Genomic DNA, 22,704 nt, shown 5'->3' with positions numbered 1-22,704 from the left:
GGAGTTTTACAGTTCTCAGATATGTAAGGGTTTAGGAATATTTCTTTTTTTTCTACTGAAGTAAATATTTGTCCGATACTTGAACAAAATCAGTTCTCCTGTGATGGCCTCTGGCTTAGGGTGAAGCTTGGCAGTATTCTGGTATAAAAGAAGGAGGAATCCTTCTCTGCCCTGGCTTTCCTCTAGTCCACACTTCTCCCACCTTTAGGGTACCTAGTGCCCATATCTCTATCCACAGGTCAACATATTCTGTATCCTTTTTTTCCCAAGCTCAAGACTCCTTAGGTCTACTCTGCTATTGTTGTTGTTAGGTGCTGTTGAGTCAGCCCCGACTCATAGCAACCCCTTGCACAACAAGATCAGAACTTCGTGATCCATAAGGTTTTCATTGGCAGATTTTTCAGAAGTGGATAGATAGGCCTTTCTTCCTAGTCTGTTTTAGTCTAGAAGCTCCAATAAAACCTGTTCAGCATCATAGCACCATGCAAACCTTGCAAACCTCCACTGACAGATGGGTGGCTGCCTGGGAGGGGCATTGGCTTGTCTACTCTGGCCTTAGGATTTCCATGCATCATACAAGCCATTTCTCCTTGGGAAAAGTAAATACCTATATAACATCTGTTTTGTCATAAGGATTGCATGAAGGAGACCAATAAAGTTCCTGGTATATTGGCATGTAGTATGCTCAGTAAGATTTTGTTTCCTCCCCCTCCCCCGCCCCGCCTCCCCCCCCACCACTTTTTCCCTTCAATTTTATCAAAAACCCTTGGGTCTTAACATTAAAATCCTTTACAATGTACTGGTTTGTTATTGTCTGGCTTTCACACTCTTCGGATACTCATTCCTCCCCTCTCTCTTCACTCCAGTTCTATGTGACCAATCCCAGATTGGCTAATATGACAAAATGGTACTAACCTTTGTCTCATTCTATGTGAATCTTCAGAATACTTCGGCTTCTGGAAAACTGACAACTGAAGCTTTTTTTTTTTTTTTGGAGCCCTCGTTGTGCAGTAGTTAAAAGCTTGGCTGCTAACCAAAAGGTTGGCAGTTTGAGTCTACCAGCTGCTCCTTGGAAACCCTATGGGGCAGTTCTACTCTGTCCTGTTGGGTTGCTGTGAGTCAGAATCGATTCAGTGGCCATGGGTTACAGTTTTTATGGCTAAAGCTTTTCTCTATTTACAGCTAATTATCCACTTTTCTTCCAGGACTGTTGTTGTATGCCGTCAAGTAGATTTCAACTCGTTGTCTTGTCACTTGTTAGGTGCCATTAAGTTGGTTCTGACTCATAGCAACCCTATAAGACAGAGTAACACTGCCCCCATAGGGCTTCCTAGCCTGTGATCTTTATGGTATTTTTCTCTCACAGAGCAGCTACTAGGTTCGAACTGAGGACCTTTTGGTTAGCAGCTGAGCATTGAACCATTGCTACCAGGGCTTCTCTGCCAAGGCCATATCCTAGTTAAAAGCATAAGCTAATTTCTTCTCACTTAGAGCTTTGCCACTTTTGTGACATTTTAAATATATGTAAGATGATAAAATCTAGCCTCCAATCCTAAACATGAATTATAGATTTTAATTTTGTCTAATAGAGTGACTTAATGTAGACCTGTTCTCTACTGACAATGCTACGGTGGACTGAGGAGCAGCAATAAGGTGCACAGTGAGCCATCAGCCTGTGGTTCATGAGTAATGAGGAAGTAGATCTGGACATGGATGTGTTTTTCAAAACCAGAATATCAATTAAAGAGCATAGTCTGAAGAAAAGTAGTAGTTAACAGGCATTATGTTGGATTAACAACTCCCACATTTCAACATTTTATAGCTGCTAGGATGATGCCTGAACAGAGCATTTGGGCATGAACTTTTTTCACCTGCATACACAGCCAGGCACCTCAGGGAGTGATATATGTAATAGAGTGGCCCTTTCTGCATTCCTTGCCGTTTTGGTGGCTCTGAGTCCTGGCCAAGCCCTGCGGTGCAGAGGCTGTGCCTGGGCCCCATGCTCAGTTATCTTAGCCAGCTCTAGCTGGAACTGGCTGGCTGCAACATTTCTTAGGCCAGAATATCTCTTAGAGAATAAGAAATTCTAACTATACCCCCTATATTTTGATCGTTTGACAGCATATCTGCTTTGCAGTTTTGACAGCCCGACACTTAGTGTTAAAAATGACTGTAGCCTAGAGTAGACTAGCTTCCAGATTTCGTTATCCAGTCATGTCTGTTATGGGCAGTCCACACTGATGTGAGTCGTGCCAGCCCCTCAAGGTAGTGGCTTTATTCTCCCCATTAGCTTCAGTTGTCAGAAATTTTCCCTTCCACTCAAAGCAGTTGGCCTCAGCCAGAACCAACTTCTTATGTATGTCTGTTTTCAAACACTGGAATTCTCAGCTCTTTCTTTCCCCCAAGAATTATAATAACATTCTGTTTGGTAACTGTAATTTCTTCATTTATACTTAAATATATGTTTAAATTCAGCACTCATCATCAATCCTTTCATGCCAGACTTCCTACCTCATGTACTCTCTGTTTTAACTCATCTTTTGTTTTTTGGATTACATCCTTGGGAATCTCCTTAGGAAAGGTATATTGGGCCATATTTCCTGAATTTCCACATACTTGAGAATGTCTTTCAGCTGCCTTTAAATCTGAATCACTTGACTAGAATTCTTGGGTCACATCTAGAACAGACTTAATTATATTTGGGATCTAGTAATATGATAATAATTATAGTAGATATTCATTAAGCACTTTCTATGTGCCTGGCTATTCTAAGCTGTTACATGCATGAACTCATTTAATCCTAACAACAACCCTAGGTACTAACATTATCTTTGTTTTACTTGCCAAAGGTCACCCAGTGGTGAAGTCGAAATTCGAACTTAAGCAGTATTCTCTCAAAGCCCATACTCTTAAGTTCATATACTACTTAATTATTAATCTCAAAGTCTATAGGTTAGCAGTTCGAATACACCAGGTGCTCCTTGGAAACTCTGTGGGGCAGTTCTCCTCTGTCCTATAGGGTCACTATGAGTCAGAATTGACTTGTTGGCAACAGGCTTAAAATGTCTATAAATATGACCTTAAACACACTACTTAACTTCTCTATGCCTCAGTTAACTCTCTATAAAATGAGTGATAATAATACCTCCCGTGGTTGCTGTGATGATTAAATGAATTAATACATGCAAAAGCTCATAACAATACTTGGCACTGTGATAGTAAGTGCTCAATGATTGTTACTCATATTATTAATACCAGTAGTAGTATTATCTTATGGATAGTAGCTGCAGATCTGGGCTTTGAACAAGCAGTCTGACTTCGGTAACTGCTCTTCAACACTACAGTTAAGCATCAACAATTACGATGACATTTCAATTTAGTGGGGGGAAAAGGCAGACTATGTGATAAATGGTATTGGAACATGGTACTTATTGCTGTCAGATAGATACTTGAAAATCAAAGTCAAAAGAAGATGATAAGACCATCCACAAAGTGTGTACAGTGAAATGCAACATACAACAGATAGGCCGAGGACGAGGGATTGGCAAATGAAATTTAAAAGGAGTTGTTGGAAAGACAAGTGAAGAGTCAGAAGAGATGTGCCCCCCCAAAAAAAAGTGAGTGGGGAAGATGGGGGAGAAATTATCAGGAGCAATTAATGCCAAAGGTAAAGAAAGCAGCCACAGCATTTGGGAATGAGGAAATCCTTGATGACCATAAGCAACTTTAGGATAATGGTGAGAATCCTTGATGACCATAAGCAACTTTAGGATAATGGTGAACGTGTTAGCTGAATTACAGTAAGCTAAGGAATTTTTTTTTTAAGGAACAAAGGAAGTTCGGTGATTAGAGACCTCAAATGTAAATGATTTTCTCAACAACTTTGATGACAAAGGAATACAGTCAAGGAGCATTAAGAGTGAGATAGAGTTTCACTTTGTTTGAGGCTAGAATTTTTGGAACGGAAAAACTTGAGAAGAAAGGAGGCTGTCATTGGAGAGGGAGAGACTAAATATTTTAGGGGACAAAGGAGGAAATTGATGGGGCAAGATTTGAAAGCAGATAGGAAGGAATGGTTTCATCAGCATAGAGTCTTGGTTAGGAGGCCTCTCTCTGAGATACTGAAGGAGGTGCCATTGTAGGTCATTTAAGATGTAGAAATGAGGCAAATCAGGTGTGTTCTTAGCTGTTGATGTTTCTCTCCCTAGCAGGGTTTTTTTTTTTTTTTTTTCCTCTGTATTTTTATGACCTAGGAGAAGAAAGTGGAACAGCCTTCCTCCAAGCAACCTTGGTGGCACAGTGGTTAAGTGCTCAGCTGCTAACCGAAAGGTCAGCAGTTCGAACTCCCCAGCCCACTCCACAGGACAAAGATCTGGCAGTCTGCTTCTGTAAAGATCACAGCCTTGGAAACCCTATGAAGCCGTTCTACTCTATTCTATACGGTCACTATGAATTGGAATCGACTCGATGGAAACGGGTTTTTTGGGCACTATTTAAACTTGTTCTGTGTATAGGATGGAAAATTGTGTTCTCTGTTTTCTGTTCTCTCTGCTTGTAAGAGAAAGTATAGGATCTTAAATAGTAAGGTAGAGATAGAAAGATGATGGATAGAGGAGATAGATAGACAGACAGATAGATGATAGACAGACAGATGATAGATACATAGATACATAGATTGATAGATAGATTAGACAGACTGACCGAACTGTATATACTCCCACAATCATTCCATCGCCTACAATTATAACTTGTGGTAAAAACAAAAACAGAATTCAGATCAGAAAGTAGCATGCAGTATACTGTGCTGACCTCTGTAGGACCAGCATTATGTGCACGAAAGTGGGCATGGATGTGAGGCTTCATTGCCATCCTGTCTTAGTTCCTTAGTGCTGCTATAACAGAAATACCACAAGTGAGTGGCTTTAGTGAACTCATTTTCTCACAGGTTAGGAGTCTAGAAGTCCAAACTCAGGGCACCAAGCACCTCTAGGGGAAGGCTTTTTCTTTCCACTCTGGGAGAAATCTTTATCTCAGCTTCTCCAGCATTCTTCTTGGCTTTCCTTGGAGATCTCCACATGGCATCTATCTGCCATTCCTGCTTGCTTGCTTCTGTATCTAATCTGCTCCTTTTATATCTCAAAAGTGATTGGTTTAAGACACACGGTACACTGATAAGATTTCACTAAAGAAAGCCCTATTCCCAAATGGGATTACACCCACAAATATAGGTGTTAGGATTTACAGCACATATTTTTGGGGGACACAATTCAATCCATAACACACCTTTTATTAGGAGAGGAAAGCCCAACTCCCAGGATTCCTAAAAAAGAGAATGAGCACTAGCATGTAAGTGTATACGATCATAAGTTCTTGGAGGAATACGTTTCCAATAAAAGACAATCTGTACTTCTCCAGAAATGCCCCAGGTCAAAAATCATTTTGTTATTAGCTGTCTCATAGACATAACATTTTAGCCCACATCTCATTTGGGCGTACCCTTTCCTCTGCTTGCTTAAGCACACGTTGAATGCACCTGTGTGTTCCTTTACTGCAAACTGAAGCCGGAAGAGGGAATAATTTTAATGTTGACTAATGTAAAATACTATAGGGGTATTTCCATAATCTTTTAAAATTATTTTTATTGCTTAAAAGGTATAAGTAAACTGATGATGTTAAAAGACTCACAGTCTATTTTAAAGAAACTGGGAAAACACAGTAACTATTGTTGGAAAATAAGGAGAGTCAAAGTAAATTTTCCAGTTACTTAATGTTTACACATTTATGCTCAAATGTTTTAAAGTTTACCACTTTTATTCAACCTAAATAAATTAGATTGCTCCATGTCTTATTAAATGGAACATATTTGTGGCTTAAAAATCATTGTCGAATATTAAATTCATATGCCAGGCTTTTTGAAGGGTACAAGGCATTCCCCCTATACAGAATGACCACAGAGAGATGTGCTCTATCCATAATTCTTCTATAATTCTATCCTCTCCTTCAATGAGTACTTCTCACTGTTTTAAATTGTTCTCCCTTAAACATTATTTCTATTCTCTGTGTTTTCTAATTTGTGGCCAAAATAAACCAGGCAATGAAGTCAGTACAATTGGTAACATTATTTTTTACAGCTATTCTCAGTCATTAGACTCCAAGCATATGAGATAGCTCCAGGCTTTTCCAATAGAATTAAGTCTTTTCCACAGAGCTCTTTAATTCTTTAGTCTATATCTGTTTTCTTGAAGGCTTAAACCCCAGAAAGAAAGGCCTTACTAGAGTTTGACTATCTTAAGCAGCTAATGCTTATCAGCAACATGTAGCTAATCCTGAAATGATGGGAAGGTCTAAGAGCAATCTGATATTGGTACTATTAAGAAGATACACAGAAATTCTTGTTCAAAAGATTGTTAAAGGAACCCTGGAATTACTTCTTAAGCTGTGTTCTCATTTAGGCTCCTGAAGGCACTGGTGAAACCTTGAGTAGGTTTGTAGCATCACCAACAATCGGTCATGCTGAGCAAGAGGCTGGCTGAGACAGGGGCTGCATAATGCCCCCTGACGTTCGTGCACTTACTGAAGTGATGTTGCTGGGAAATCATTAGCTTAATGGCCTCCGGGCATATCGTGAGCCAAAATAAGGGTGTTCATGTCAGTCCTCCATGTATAACTCATAGAATTATAATGGTAGGTGATGTGGAAAAAAATATATACAGACTGTTTAAATAATTTCTGTCCTCTTTTTTGGTTGTCATTGCATAAAATTTCTAGTGGTCTTTAGATATTGTAAATAATTTTTACTTTTTTTTCACTTTTAGGGCAGCATAACTATTTATGTGCTGGAAGAAATGACTGCATTGTTGATAAAATCCGCAGAAAAAACTGTCCAGCATGTCGCCTTAGAAAGTGCTGTCAGGCTGGCATGGTCCTTGGAGGTAATTCTGATGTTTTCATCAATAATACAATATTAAACTTTCTCATATTTATTCTATAAGACTATGGGTCAGAAAATTCTAGCTTTCTTACTCATCTTTGTTCCCACTTTGCTTTTTCTATTTTGATTATTGGTGGTGACCCTTCATGCTTGAATGTCTGAATGAAGCAACCAATGACTATCCCATCAAGTTCTAGATTTCCAGCATTTTGAGGTCTGTTATAAGATGCACAAAACCTCCACTCATCTATATTGCCTTTAAATAGATGCTGTGGAAAGAGCACTGACCTGTCTTTAAGTAATGTGGGTTGGAGTCTATGCTCTGCCAGTCACTGCTTGTGTGGCCTTGAGTAAATCACCAGCCCTTCCTGGCCATCTACCCCCTTATCTGTAAAATGAGAGAGCTGAGATCCCTTTCAGCTCAAAAATTGATTCTTCCAATTGGACAGGTGCATTGCTCTCCAGCTGCTGTAAGTGATTGATTAAAGGAAGATCACTGGAATTAAGTAGGAATCCATTTGATGGAGAGTTATATTAATGAATCCCTTTTCTCGTATTTTTGTTATTAAGAACCTCCAAGAATTTCAGTAATATAGCAGACATTGAAAAAATTAATGTCAGATGGTGACAAATGGTTTTGATGAAAATAAACAGGGCAAGGGTAATCAAGAGTGCCAGGGTTGCAAGAAATAATCCCTACTCCTTTCCTTTTTTTTTTTTTTTTAACTTAACTACATCCTTACATCCTGATAAATAATATCTGTGAAATCATAGGTTTTATATCTAATTATAAACCAAAAACCAAACCCGTTGCCATCGAGTTGATTCCAACTCATAGCAACCCTATAGGACAGAGTAGAACTGCCCCATAGTATTCCCAAGGAGCAGCTGGTGGATTCAAACTGCCAACCTTTTGGTTAATAGCTAGATGCTTAAATGAGTGTGCCGTAAGGACTCCCTCCACATATCTAGTTGTAGTTTTTCTAAAACACAATAAAATCGCACATAACTGTTGTAACTAAAAACAAGTCCTGCTCAATTTCTTCCTTTATATTTCAACTTTACCCTCGGAAGTCTTCAATAACCAAAATTTTAGAGATTAGGACTTTCTCACAAAATCACACATCTAGTAAATGTTGGAGCCAGAAGAAAAACCTCAGAAGTTTTCTGACTCCGGGCACAGTTGTCGTTTTTCCACAGCATACCTACTTGCCTCAGAAAATGGCAGAACCGCTAATACTGAAACCCAAGTTCCATGAGAAATCTTTACTCTTTAGTCAAATGTTCTCCCAAATGAATTAAAAATATCTTCAATTTTATCACAGAATAGAAATTGTAGAGATCTGTGAAGAACCTTCTGAATATTCCCAGGGACTGGTATTATAACCTGGGGTATTTCATATATTTCATATTGTCTCATAATATTCCAGATGTTTAGTCTACCAGTGAAGTTTCCATAATCTTTCATTATCTTCCCTCTCCAAACTCCCTTGTTTCTTCCCCCCCCTTTCTTTTTACTATCAATTCATTTAATGAAAATAGACAATTCCCCTATTACGTGTACTGACGATACAGTTGTGAACCTTAGTTTCAGGTAGACTAATTGGGTTCCAGTCTCTCTTCCACCATTCATCAGCTGTGTCATACCTGTCACATTGTTTAGGTGAGGAGTCAGCAAAGTTTTTCTGATAGTAAGTAATTTTGGCTTTGTGGGCCACTTAACTCTGCAGTTGTGGTATGAAAACATGTATAGACAATACCTAAATGAATCTCCATGATCAGTTGTGGATTGGATGGTTGCTATCCGTAGGGTTTTCATTGGCTGATTTTCAGAGGTAAATCGCCAGGCCTTTCTTCCTAGTTTGTCTTAGTCTGGAAGCTCCGTTGAAACCTGTTCAGTATCATTGCTGCTGTTTTTGTTAGGTGCCATCTCATCAATTCCAACTCAGGGCAACCCCACGTGACAGTGTAGAACTATCCCATAGGGTTTTCTTGGCTGTTATCTTTTTTTTATTGTAATTTAAATGAAAGTTTACAGAACAAACTAGCTTCTCATTAAACATATAGTACACATATTGTTTTCTGATATTGGTTACCAACCTGATGACATGTCAACATTCTCCCTTCTCAACCTTGGGTTCCCTATTACCAGCTTTCCTGTCCCCTCCTGCCTTCTAGTCCTTGCCCCTAGGCTAGTGTGCCCCTTTGGTCTCATTTTGTTTTCTGGGCCTGTCTAATCTTTGGCTGAAGGGTGAACATCAGGAATGACTTCATTACTGAGCTAAAATGGTGTCCAGGGGCCATACTCTCAGGGTTTATCTAGTCTCTGTCAGACCAGTATGTCTGGTCTTTTTTTGTGAGTTAGAATTTTGTTCTACATATTTCTCCAGCTGTGCCTGGGACCCACTATTGTGATCCCTGTCAGAGCAGTCAATGGTGGTAGCCAGGCACCATCTAGTTGTACTGGACTCAGTCTGGTGGAGGCCGTGGTACTTGTGGTCCATTAGTCCCCTGGACTAACCTTTCCCTTGTGTCTTTAGTTTTCTTCATTGTTCCTTGCTCCCTGAGGGGGACCAGTGGAGTATCTTAGATGGCCACTCATAAGCTTTTAAGACCTCAGACACTACTCCTTTGTTACTTTAGTCAACTGTTCCAGTGCTTCCCAAATATCATTCTACCTCATTCACAGCTTTTTTTTAAAAATATTTTCATGCCTTCTATGCTATTACTAAGGAGCCCTACTGGCACGATATTAAGAGCTCAGCTGCTAACAGAAAGGTTGGTGATTTGAAGCCATCCAGTGACTCCATAGGAGAAAAGACCTGGCAGTCTGCTCCTGTAAAGATTAAAAAAAAAAATTACAGCCTAGAAAATCCTATGGGGCAGTTCTGCTCTGTCACTATGAGTCAGAATGAACTTGACAGCACCAAACAACAGCATACTGTTACTTATTTGAGTTGACTTTAACTTGTTCCTTCCTTCTTTGCTTCCTCTTAATAACTATATATTGAGCCCTCACTACTTGCCAGGTACTATTCTAAGTTCTGGGAGTATTTAAAAAAAAAAAAAAAGCAAACCGATTGCCTTCAAGTTGATTCTGACTCATAGCAACCCTGTAAGACAGAGTAGAGCTGCCCCATAGGGTTTCTAAGGAGTAGCTGGTGGATTCAAACTGTCGACCTTTTGATTAGCAGTCATATCTTAGCCACTGTGCCGCCAGGGCTCCTCTGGGAGTATAGTAGCAAAAGAAATGGATGAAATTCCTGCCTTCATAGAGCTTGTATTTTGGGGAGAGAAACAGGGAATATACAATATGTCAAATGGTGGTGAGTGCTGTGGAAAAATTGTAAGTTAAAAGGGAATATTAGCACTGCTTAACACAGTGCTGTCATCATTGCCCTTGAGCACAGTACAGTCTACTCCCTAATAAAATCACTATAAAATAGAAGAGTAAGTGACCTAAGGGAGGTACTATACATTGCTGTAGAAATAAAAGGCGAGAATTAACTCCAGCAATTAATTCAGAGAGGAGGATCTCGATACAGGAAGTGGGAAAAGGAGAAAAGCATACCGTACAATGAAAATAGTATGTATCTGAAAGAACCTGGTGCATTCCAGTGACGATTTTTCTGTAAGGTAAATTATCTGGTGAGAACGGCAAGAAATGAAACATGAATATTATGTTGGGCCAGCTGGGATCTGGAGTTTGAACTCTCTTCTAGGTAGTGGAGCCAGTGATCTTTCTAACAGACATAAATGATCTTGCTACTTCCCTGCATACCATGAAATAAAGCCCAAATTCTAAATGCAGAACGGGGTGCCTTTCGTCACCTAGCTGCTGCCCTCTCTCTTTCTGAGCCCATCTCCCACCAATTCTTTGGGAAACCTACACTCCAGGTCAAAGACACCTGTCTCTGCATGTATTTTACTTTTGTCTGCACCACTTGCTCTCCTTTTACTCCTACTTATCCTTCATACTAAGTTTATGATATTTTTTATGAAACTTTCCTCCCTCCCAGTCACTGCAGAGGCAGGAGTTTAATGGGGACATAGTCTAAATGCAGTGCTTTTCACATCTGGGGAAGTTGAAGGCCCTTAAGCCAACCTTGTTTGGAGCCGGTTCTGATTGATCTTATTTCAATATTCTTACCCTTGTGATGGAAGAGCGACTAAATTGACCACAGTGGAAGTGATGAGAAACCCAGTGCCTGCCGCCAGTGGATACCCACAGATTCACTTCTCTCTCTTCCCATAGCTCCTTTTGCAGCTCTCATTGTAGCACTGACCTCGTTGTCTTATAGCTGTTTATTTACTGTCTCCAAGATGGAACTATTTGAAACTAGGAATTTCATTTCAGTGTTTTCAGTACCAAAGCACTTGTTTAAGACTTGCTCAGTAAATATATGTGACTGTATTTTGAACTCATTTGAAGTACAGGCCTCTGTAGTTCCTTGGACACAAAGAAATCCATCTGTAGTCATTTCCAGGACACAGAAATAGAATGTTTTGGGGAGGAGAAGTTTGGGGGAAGATGACAACTTTCTATTCCATGAGTGCATAGCTGACTTCCTTTCCGTGATTGCATTTATTTTAACGTTTTTACTATTGTGATGGAAAAGTGATTGAAATTAACCAAAATGAAAGTAATGAGACACCCAGCTACAGAAAAACTGGGATTCAGAGGTGACTTGAGTTGCAGTTAGTAGCAAGACAAATGCTCTGAGAGCTTCAGAGAATGCCCCGAACTTGGATGAAAGAGAATTCCATTCCAGGGGCACAGACTAAAGTAGGCCTCAGAGCAGGGTCAGCAGCAAGACCAACTTGGTGCAATGGTGTTGTTATTGACTTAAATTTCCTTATATTTCTCCTGCTTAAGGGTAGATTTGGTCCTATGGTAGAGCAGAACTTAATTCACAACTAAACAGCCCCAGCCTCAAAGATTACTGTGAGGAGTAGACAGATAGTGAGCAGACAGTTATCATGTGCAGCTATCATTGACCCTCATTTTATTATGTTCAGTCACTTTTCCCTGGTTCCCTGCTGCCATCCAATGCCCCTGTTCTCCTGAAATCTTTTTTTTTTTCTCCCCTTGCGTAATTTACTTCAATCAGTGAGTTACCTTACATGTCTGGTGACCATAAAATTTATCATCCGAACCAAGACACTTCTATGAATGAAAGGGGGCACTGTGAGTCGGAATTGACGACACTGGGTTTTTTTTATCAATAATTAAGCTGGGACACCAGGTATAAACCAGGGCTACCCTAGGCAAACTAGACCATATGGGCAGCCCCTCTCCAAGTTTTCCCAAAGATGCAGATGTGTTCTGGCCAAAGTGAATATATAAACTTTCGGGGATGTAGATGAAATTGTCAAATATCTGTTTATATAATTTTTACGTATAAATTTAGTTAAACATAAATATTTAAATTACATACAAAAATGTATTAATTTAGATATACTGCTTTTCTATTTTCTCATTTCATGAACAATTTTATCCCAACTGATCTCTTGCACCTCTGGCAGCAGAAATTGTGGCTTTACTAAAGCCACTTTTTAAGTCAGCTAATCATTCTCCAGGGTTCAACATCATTTTATCTAAAATGTTTGAGATGCAGCATTTTTGGAATCCATGTGTAAATACTGCAGTTGTAAATTTATCCTAAGCCAAAAATACCTGTTCGTATAATATCATAGTTTTAATATTTATCCCGTAGAGTTTTTTTGGCTTTTTCATTTTGTTATTCCCCGTAGTGTAACAACTTGCTGTGTTATTTAATTATGGAATATATCAAGTCTACCAAAACAAAACAAAAAGAAACCCATGTATCTATCAATTTGTAATATCTGATTTTTTCACATCTTCATTTTGTATTGTAAGGAATAAGGCATTACAGATACTTGAGAAGCCTCTGATAATGTCCTCCCCAAACCTATTAGGCTCATTCCTTCCTCACAGGTAACCACTGTGCTGGGTTACTGCCCAGTATCTTCACACTTCTAGTTCATGTGTATGAATGCTTAAGTAATACGGGATTAGTGTGAATTTTTTTTAAACTTTATATAAATGACATCTCACTGTATGTGTACTTGTCAATGTGTTTTTTCACTCAAATTTGTGTTTTTGAGATTTATTCATATTTATGTATGTAGCTAGGTTTCATGGTAACTTCTTTGTAATATTTCATTTTATAAACATATTACAGTGCTTTTCTCTGTTTTTATGTTAACTGATATTTATTTCTAATTTTTTTATAATTATAAAATATACTCTAGGTTATATACTTAGAAAGGGAATTTCTAGTTCCTTAAGATAATGTAAGTATCTTCAGCCCTACTAAATGGCACAAAATGACAAAATCATTCTCCAGAATACTTGGTTTCACCAATATATGAGCATTCTTGTTGCTATACATCCTCACCTATACTTGGCATTGTCAGGCTTTTTAACTTTTCTAATCTGCTGGGCATGAAATTGGTTACCTCATTATGGTTTAATTTGTATCTCCTTGATTAGTGGTGAGGGCAGATATTGCTTCATATATTTGTTAGTCATTTATATTTCCTCTTCTGTGAATTGGCTGTTCATATTCATTGCCTATTTTCAATTGGATTGTCTGTCTTTTTCTTATTGATTCATGGAATTTACCTATATACTCTATACTATAATCCTTTGTTAGTTATATGCAGGCCATGTCTTATTTTTTTGCCTTGTTTATGGTGTCTGTTTTCTAATTTTATATCATCACATATACCAATCTCCCTTTGTATCATTCCGCTCCCTGAAGTCAGACAGCATCTTCTAAAACTCTTCTGAAATCTTAAGCTTGCTTTTCACATTAAAGTCCTTAACCTACTGGCAAATATATATATGTGTGTATATGTATATATACATATACACACATATATATACACATATTTTTCTTTAATTTAAGGAGGCATAAATCTAATCTTATTTTATTTCCCATAAGTCCTGCCATTCACATTTATTAACACAGTGGCAGCCAAACCTTTTGATAGTATGCCGCTGTGAGTGAAAACATTCTGAGCCTCTACCCTAATATATGTATATTTATAAGTAAATTATGTGCATATGCTACATCAAGTTACATTATATGTTAGTGACAGTTAACGTCTTTTTACTTTTAGACTGGAAATATAAATAGGAATTATAATTTTTTTAGCAACACTCCAGTAGAGCACTGTAATTTATAATGCCACCTACATTATATATCAAATTTTCATGTATTTTCTTCTCTTCCTAGCTTCTCTATTCTGTTCTATCATATAGCCTTGCACCACTACCACACTGTCTAAAATACTATTGCTTTATAAGTCTTGATGTTTAGTAGAATAAGTACCCCTAACTTACACTTCAAATTTGTTGACTTTCTTGGCACTCTGAATTTTTTTTTTTTAAATGGTGTTTAAAAGGTTTACTTACAGTGATATCGAACACTTAAAACCATGAGTTCTTACCCCCAGGAATAATTAAATATCTATTAAATTTCTTTGCCTTTTTTTTTTTTTTCCTTTAGGTAACCTTGACAGACATCCCAAACTGGCATTGATTAAAGCTATTTCAAGATAATTTTTCTTCCCCAGGTAGCATATTGTCATTCAAAATAATTTAGAGAATTTTATAATATGATATGGTTTGTAAGGACCTACCAAACAAAAAAAAACCAAACCCATTGCCATCGAGTTGATTCTGACTCATAGCAACGCTATAGGACAGGGTAGAACTGCCCTATTGGGTTTCCGAGGAGCAGCTGGTGGATTCAAACTGCCCACCTTTTGGTTAGCAGCCGTAGCCTGCCTTAGCTCTTAACCACTGCACCACCAGGGCTCCATATATGATGAAAAGATTCATTAAATTCTAATGTTCTTCTTTGGTCAGCATCTCAAACTAAGAAATATAACAGTGGTACATTTAAGTATTTCATAAGTGGACTGTCACACAGGTTTATTAGAAAGAAGCTGGCAACACACTATGATATGACATAGTTCTGATATTGTTCTGCCTCGGAGAGTCACTGACAATAGTCTGGGAGTAAACAAGCCAACACTTGTAAACCAGGAAGAAGGTAGTCAGTCAATTCATAGGAGGAGATTGGACCTACTACTACTGTATTAAATTTCTGGAGGAAGGGGAAGTGTAGTTGTAGTCTGTTGAGAATTAGGGTCTTCTTTGGGTGATTAATCAAGATTGCTCACAGTTGGGTTCTTCCATGATTAGGAGAAGAATGTCATGGCAGTAACAATTGCGTGCACAGCACTGAAAATAGAGGCCGTTCCTATTTATTCATTCGTTTGTTCTTTCTCTCTCTTACTCTCTTTTTCCCTCTCTCCCTCCTTCCTTCCTTCCACTTATTTTTTTTATCACTCCTTTTTGAGGTCTTGCAGCTTCTCATTTCTGATAGAGACTTTAAATAACAAAAATGGAACAAAAGAGAACATTGAAAAACTTTAAAAAAGGTTTAATGAAATCTTACGGTAGAATATTATCAAAGGTCGTAAATAATAATGTCTTTAACAAGCCATTACTTAGATTTTGTTAATGAGCATTTTGTTTTTATCTACGTCCGTGGCTCTCTTCTGATTATAAGAATTATGTTTGAGTTATTTGGTCTCTTGGTTGCCTACGATTCTTGTTTTTAATGAGTCACTTCCCTTACCTTCAACAGGTCACAGTGAACTTTGCATTCTGTTCATTGCTGTACAGCACTGAGTAGGAAAGATACTTACATCCTTAAAGATGGTAATATATCTTCTAATTTAGTTGTTCTATTTCTATCATCTTTCCTTTAGAAAATATTTTTGTTTAATAACTCATAAAAAATATTTTCTAAAATGAATACAGCTCCATACTTTGCATTTGCAGTAAAGAATAATAAACTATTATAAAGGTTGTTAAGTCTGTCGAAAATAAGTAGCTTTCTACATAAAAGGAATGATTAAATGCTTAGTTGTATTTGCTGAAATTTTTTAAAGCAGGAGATTATTTTTATAGGGTCTTTTTTTTTTTTTGTAGAGAACCTGATTCCCAAATTTTAAAAGATCACGTTAGAAAGCCAGTTTTCCTACCGCATCCTATACCCAGATTCACCTTCATTTTCCTTGGCAAGAAGAATAACTTTCTGGGACAGAATGTATCAGTTGTGTTGTAAAGTTCTGTTGTTTTGTTTTTTCTTCTCCTACACTTGAAAGCCAATAAAGTTTCATTTCCTTTTCTGAAGAATTCCAAAATTCCTGAATTTGGGACACTGAGCAGTACTTTTCTGGAAATGTAGAGGCCTGACCTGTGCCTTTACTTGCTACAAGAACTGGAAGCATCTGCCGTCTCTTTAGTGCAGGAATTGCTGTGTGTGATGCCTCTTGCCTGCTTATTTATACCTCTCTTGGTCTTCCTACTATGGACTTCTCCTTTTCTACCCAACCCAAACCAAAAGAAGACCAAACCTATTGCCGTCAAGTTGATTCCGGCTCATAGTGACTCTATAGTACGGGGTAGAACTGCCCCATAAGGTTTCTAAGTAGTGACTGGTGGATTTGAACTGTCAACCTTTTGGTTATCAGCCATGGTCCTTAAATTAGCACCTCCCAGGGACAGTGCCTCTCACATTCCTTCCCTTCTTCACTGCATTGAAGCCTGAGGCCAAATAATGTCTTCTGCTCCCTGCCAGATTGTCCACCCTAGCCGCCACCCCCACACACTGTATAGGGGTATTCCTTAGAGTGTTCGTTTTAACTTTTCGCTTAGTTTTTTTGTGTGTTTGAAACTGCTTTTATGACTGCCAGCTAGAACTGTTCAGTGGCATCTGCTGGATTGTTTAGTCCTAGTAAAAAAATCGGCATTGAGGGGTAGGTAAAAAGATTCTCTTCCATTTGCAGTCTGATTTATTTGAATGACTGAGATTTTTACTTTTAAAAAATGAATTCTACTACAGATTTTTTGGCAAATATCTACTTACATTTTATATTTCCTATTATCTAGCATCTGTATTTTCTTTGAAGCGCAGATACAGTATACTCAGTTTTGATCTGGGATTCTGAAAAAGGAACAGCAAAGTAAATCGGTTCCATAATAAGTTGTTAGAGCATAGTTCCAGTGGACTGATTGCAGCATTGCAAAATCATCTAGTCTTCTTTTTTTTGTGATTTTTTTTATTGTACTTTAAATGAAGGTTTACAGAACGAACTAGCTTCTCATTAAACAGTTAGTACACATATTGTTTTACGACATTGGTTAACAACCCCATGACATGTCAACACACTCCCCTTCTTGACCTCAGGTTCCCTATTACCAGCTTTCCTGTCCCCTCTTGCCTTCTAGTCCTTGCCCCGGGCTGGTGTGCCCCTTCAGTCTTATTTTGTTTTATGGGCCTGTCTAATCTTTGGCTGAAGGGTGAACCTCAGGAGTGACTTCATTACTGAGCTAAAAGGGTGTCCAGGCCATACTCTTAGGGTTTCTCCAGGCTCTGTCAGGCCAGTAAGTGTGGGACCCTCTATTGTGATCCCTGTCAGAGCAGTCAGTGGTGGTAGCCAGGCACCATCTAGTTGTACTGGATTCACTCTGGTGGAGGCCGTGGTAGTTGTGGTCCATTAGTTCTTTGGACTAATCTTGTATCTTCAGTTTTCATTCCCCCTTGGTCCTGACAGGGTGAGACGAGTGGAGCATTTTAGATGGCCACTAACAGGTTTTTAAGACCGCAGACACTACTCACCAAAGTAGCATGTAGAACATTATCTTTATAAACTATGTTATGCCAGTTGAGCTAGATGTTCCCCAAGACCATGGTCCCCACAGCCCCCATCCCAGTAATTTGGTCCCTCGGGAGTTTGGATGTGCCTGTGGAGCTTCCATGACCTTGCCTCGTACAAGTTGTGCTGGCTCCCCCAGTATTGTGTACTGTTTTACCCTTCACCAAAGTTACCACTATTGTCTATTTAGTGTTTTTCCCTCCCGAACCCTAACCTCCCTTGTAACCATCAAAGATCATTTCTTTTTATGTGTAAACCTTTTCATGAGTTTTTATAGTAGTGGTCTCATATAATATTTGTCCTTTTGTGATTGACTTATTTCACTCAGCATAATGCCTTTCAGATTCATCCATGTTGTGAGATGCTTCCCAGATTCATCTTTGTTCTTTATCATTGCATAGTACTCCATTGTGTGTATGTACCAGAGTTTATCCATTTATCTGTTGATGGGCATCTATGTTGTTTCCATCTTTTTGCTATTGTGAACAATGCTGCAATGAACATGGGTATCCATATGTCTATTCGTGTAATGGCTCTTATTTCTCTAGAATATATTCCTAGGAGCGGGATTGCTAGATTATATGGTATTTCTATTTCTACCTTTTCAAGGAAGCACCACATCATTTTCCAAAGCAGTTGTACCATTTTGCATTTCCACCAGCAGTGCATAAGAGTTCCAATCTTCCTGCAGCCTCTCCAACATTTATTTTCTGTTTTTTTTATTCCTGCCATTAATGCTGGGGTGAGATGGTATCTCATTGTGGTTTTGATTTGCATTTCTTTTTTTAATGGCTAGAGATCACGAGCATTTCCTCATATGTCTGTTAGCTGCTTGAATGTCTTCTTTAGTGAAGTGTCTGTTCATTTCCTTTGCCCATTTTTTATTGAATTTTTGTCCTTTTTCTTATAGAGGTGTTGAATTTTCCTGTAGAGTTTGGAGATTAGACCTTTGTCAGATTTGTCGTAGCCAAAATTTTTTTTCCCAATCTATAGGTTCTCTTTTTACTCTTTCGATGAAGTCTTTCGATGAGCGTGTTTGATTTTTAGAAGATCCCAGATAGCTAGCTTATATTCTGCAGTTTGTGTGTTGTTTGTTATGGTTGGTATCCTGTTAATGCTGTGTATTAGGGCCTCTAGTGTTGATCCTGTTTTTCCTTCTATGATCTTTATAGTTTTCGTTTTGTATTTAGGTCTTTGATCCATTTTGAGTTAGTTTTTGTGTATGGCGTGAGGTATGGGTCCTGTTTCTTTTCTTTTCTTCTTTTTTTTTTTTTTTGCATATTTGTCATCCAGTTTTGCCAGCACCATTTGTTAAAAAGACTGTCTTTTCTCCATTTGATGGGCTTTGAACCCTTGTCAAAGATCAGGTGACCCTTGGTGGGTGGATTTACATCTGGGTTCCCCAATTCTGTTCCATTGGTCAATGTATCTGTCATTGTACCAGTACCAGGCTGTTTTGACTACCATAGCTGTACAGTAGGTTCTGAGGTCAGGTAGTGCAAGTCCTCCTACTTTATTCTTCTTCAGTAGTGCTTTACTTACCCAGGGCCTCTTCCCTTACTATATAAAGTTAGTGATTAGTTTTTCCATCTGTTTAAAGAATGTTGTTGGTATTTGGATTAGGATTGCATTGTATTTGTAGATTGCTTGGTATCGCCTTGCCTTCCTCTCCATTAGAAAGTTCTACACCTATACCGTTTAGTCCCTCTTTTATTGTTCTGATGTTGTTGTCATTTACAGATTGATCTCAATGGCTTCCTGTTGTAAATCTTTTAGTTTTGAATAGTCCATGAGAGTTCATTTCCTAGGTTAGTATCTGGCTGGCACGATCCTGTATCCTAGATTCAGGCTGTGGTTTGATGTTTGTTCTCAAACTGGAAGACTCCCTTTAATAATTCTTGTGAGTTTGGTTTGGCTTTTATGCATTCCCTTAATTTCTGTTTATCTGGAAATGTCCTAATTTTGCCATCATATTTAAATGAGGGTTTTGCAGGCTTTATTATTCTTGGTTGGCAATTTTTTCTTTCAAACCTTTATATATGCCATTGCATTGCCTTCTTGCCTGCATGGTTTCTGCCAAGTAATCAGAGCTTAGCCTTATCATTTCCCCTCTGCATGTGACTATTTTTTTCTGGAGCTGCTCTCAGAATTCTTTCTTTATCTTTGGTTTTAGCAAGTGTGATTATATGCCATGGTGATTTTCTTTTAGGGTCTATCTTAAATAGGGTTCATCGAGCTTCTTGAATAATCACCTTTTCATCTTTCAAGATATTACAGAAGTTTTCTGCCAGCAATTGTTCAATGTTCCTTTCTGTGTTTTCCATTTTCTCCCCCTGTTCTGGAACTCCGATCACTTGCAGATTTTTGCTTTTGATTGTATCTCACGTCATTCTCAGGATTTCATTTTTCTTTCTTCTTTTTTCTGATTTTTCCTCAAACAAAGTTGTGTCCAAGTATTTGCCTTCAATTTCGCTGATCCTGTCTTCCATTGTTTTAAACCTGCTCCTCAGACCTTCTATGTCATTGTCCATTTCTGAAATCTTATCGTTTATCTTTTGGATTTCTAATTGTCATTTCTGTATGATTTATAGTTGTGAATTTATTTTGACATTTCATTCCTTATTATTTTCTTGAATTCTTCCATTTTTTTGTCTGTATTTTCCATGAATTTGTCTGCATTTTCCATGAGTTTGTCTATTTTTTCCTCATTTTTGTCTGCTTTTTTGCCTCAACTCTTGGACAGCTCTGAATATTAGAGAGTTGAATTCCCTACCATGTAGTTCCAGTGCCTTTTCTTCTACTGGGAAGTCATCTGGTGTCTTATTTTGGGTACCTACTGGAACCAGCCTGTCTTTTCTTGTATATTTTGATATTGTATTCTGTCTTTTGGACATTCAGTAGTTATTTTCTTCATTTATTCATTGTAGATTTGTTTTTTTTCATCCTGCTTTTTTGATTTATTTGGTTATGTCTGAGTAGGCATGCTATGCATTCTTTGTTGTTTGCTCGTCTGTGGGCACAATATTTTTCACCTCCTTGTCCAATGAGCAGGGCCAGTTGTTCAGCTATGGTGCAGCAGGGCAGGTCCATCAGAAGGGGAGGATCCGGAATGGGTTGTTTGTGGCACATACTGGCGCTGACAAGGTGGGCCAGGGGTCAGTGCAGGGCAGCTTATGGTAGGCTGTGCCTGTGCTGCTTGGGAGTGTGATGTTCAGCACACAGTGCATATAGGCAGGAGGGAGGGGGAGGAGGAAAGTTGTGATGTGTGAGCTAGGTTGGGTATGGGAAAGAAGAGAGAGAGGAGAGAGAAACAGGAGCCTATTATATATATATATATATATCCTGAGAGAGCCTGCCGTTGGAGTACAGAGACGAGAAACAGAAATGAAGAAAAGCAAAAGGAAAAAAGAAAATAAAAACAAATAAAAATTTAAAAAATGCCCCCAGGGGATACCACCAGCACAGTTTCACAGACCAGGGAAATGGCTCTCAAGCCACGCAGTACAGCCCAGCTAGAAGGGGTGGAGATGACACACAGCACCAGGTATTCTGGAGACAGGGAAAGGAGTTAAGTAGAAAGAGATGAGAAACCAAGAAATGAATAAAAATAAAAGGAAAAATGAAAGAGAAAAACAAAAAAGAAAAAAAAGAAGCCCTTAGGGATCCCACCAGTGTGGCAGCACAGAGGAGGGAAGCAGTCCCCAGCTGAGTGGTGCTTCACAGCCTGTCAAGAAGAAGCAAAGATGACACACAGAATCAAGTGTTCAAGAGAAAAGAGGGGGAGGAGGTGAGAGGCAGGGAAGAAACCAGAAGAAGCCAAAAAAAGCAACACCAGCAACAAAAAAATGGCACTGATGGAGCAGGCCAATGTGGACAGGGCGAATCTGCACAGCACGGAGTCAGCACCACCCAGGCTGCGGTTGCTTGACCCACTGGGAAATGGCAGATTAGCCCACAGTGAAACGGCAGAGGCCAAGCAGGGGGGAGGGAAGGTAGGGGTGGGAAAGCGTGTATCACTGGTTACCACGTGCTCTGTCTCCTGCTGGGAGCTCCATGAATCCACTTTCCTGTACTCCCTGTCCGCCCATCTCCCACAGGAGTTCAAGATGGCAAATCTGTGCTGTGTTAGCTGATAGGGGACCTCCGCTCATATCTCCCTTGATCTCTGTTCTCTGTTAGTTTCTTACTCCATTCAGTGCTTGGTTGAGGCCTTTATCTCTTCATTTGACACTTAGGGTTCCAGGATAGATGTTTGTCTCTGTTTTACTTAGTTTTTCGGGTCTTTGCTGTGCAGGGATGGTGTGGTGCTTCTGTCTATAGCACCATGTTGGCTCCCCCTCTAGCCTTCATTTTTTTTAACAATGATTTCACTGATTATAAAATTTTAGGTTGATTCATGATGTTTCTCAACACTTTAAAGATTTTAGTCTACATCTTCTGGCTCAGATTATTTTTCTGAGAACTCGCCTGTAGATCTAATTGTAGTTTCTTTGAGGCAGTATTTTCTCTGTTTGTATAAAATGCTTTTACCACTTATTCCTCCAATTTCACTATAACCAGTTATAAATTACCTTTGTTTGTTTTACTTGGAAATCACTGTAATTCCTAAACCTGAGAATTTGTGTTTTTCATAAATACTGGGAAGATCACAACTATCCTAATATTCATCAAATATTGCTTCTCTCCCCATTGCCTCTTTCTATCTCCAGAACACCTATTAGACATATATTTAGCCTAGCCTGTTCTATCTTCCTTGCCTCTTAATCCTTTTTAGTATTTTCCTTGTTGTTACCTGTCTGTGCTGTATTCTATGTAATGTAGTCAATTCTGTCTTCCAGTTCATTATTCTTTCTGGGCTGTGGCCTTTAATTTTTTTTTTTTTAAGTGATATTTTTCAGATATTCTATTTATTTCTTTTCCAAATTTGTTTCTTTTATAATGGCTTCTTCTGTTCTCAATTCTTTATCATATATCTTTAATTATTACACACATACTGTAAAAGGAACTCT

The 22,704-nt window shown here is 38.6% G+C and overlaps 1 protein-coding gene across 2 annotated transcripts in view; it reads left to right on the top strand.

The window, feature by feature from the left end:
* Positions 1–22,704, top strand: part of PGR (progesterone receptor) — an 83,054-nt gene that overhangs the window by 23,887 nt on the left and 36,463 nt on the right. For both annotated transcript variants that reach the window (XM_064288840.1, XM_003415596.4), the window contains exon 3: positions 6,816–6,932. In XM_064288840.1, the coding sequence (XP_064144910.1) occupies positions 6,816–6,932 (117 nt within the window). The remainder of the gene's footprint in view (positions 1–6,815; positions 6,933–22,704) is intronic.

This window comes from Loxodonta africana, chromosome 7 (genome assembly GCF_030014295.1).
Source record: "Loxodonta africana isolate mLoxAfr1 chromosome 7, mLoxAfr1.hap2, whole genome shotgun sequence".
Lineage (NCBI taxonomy): Eukaryota > Metazoa > Chordata > Mammalia > Proboscidea > Elephantidae > Loxodonta > Loxodonta africana.
This window is presented reverse-complemented; position numbering and strand designations above follow the sequence as displayed.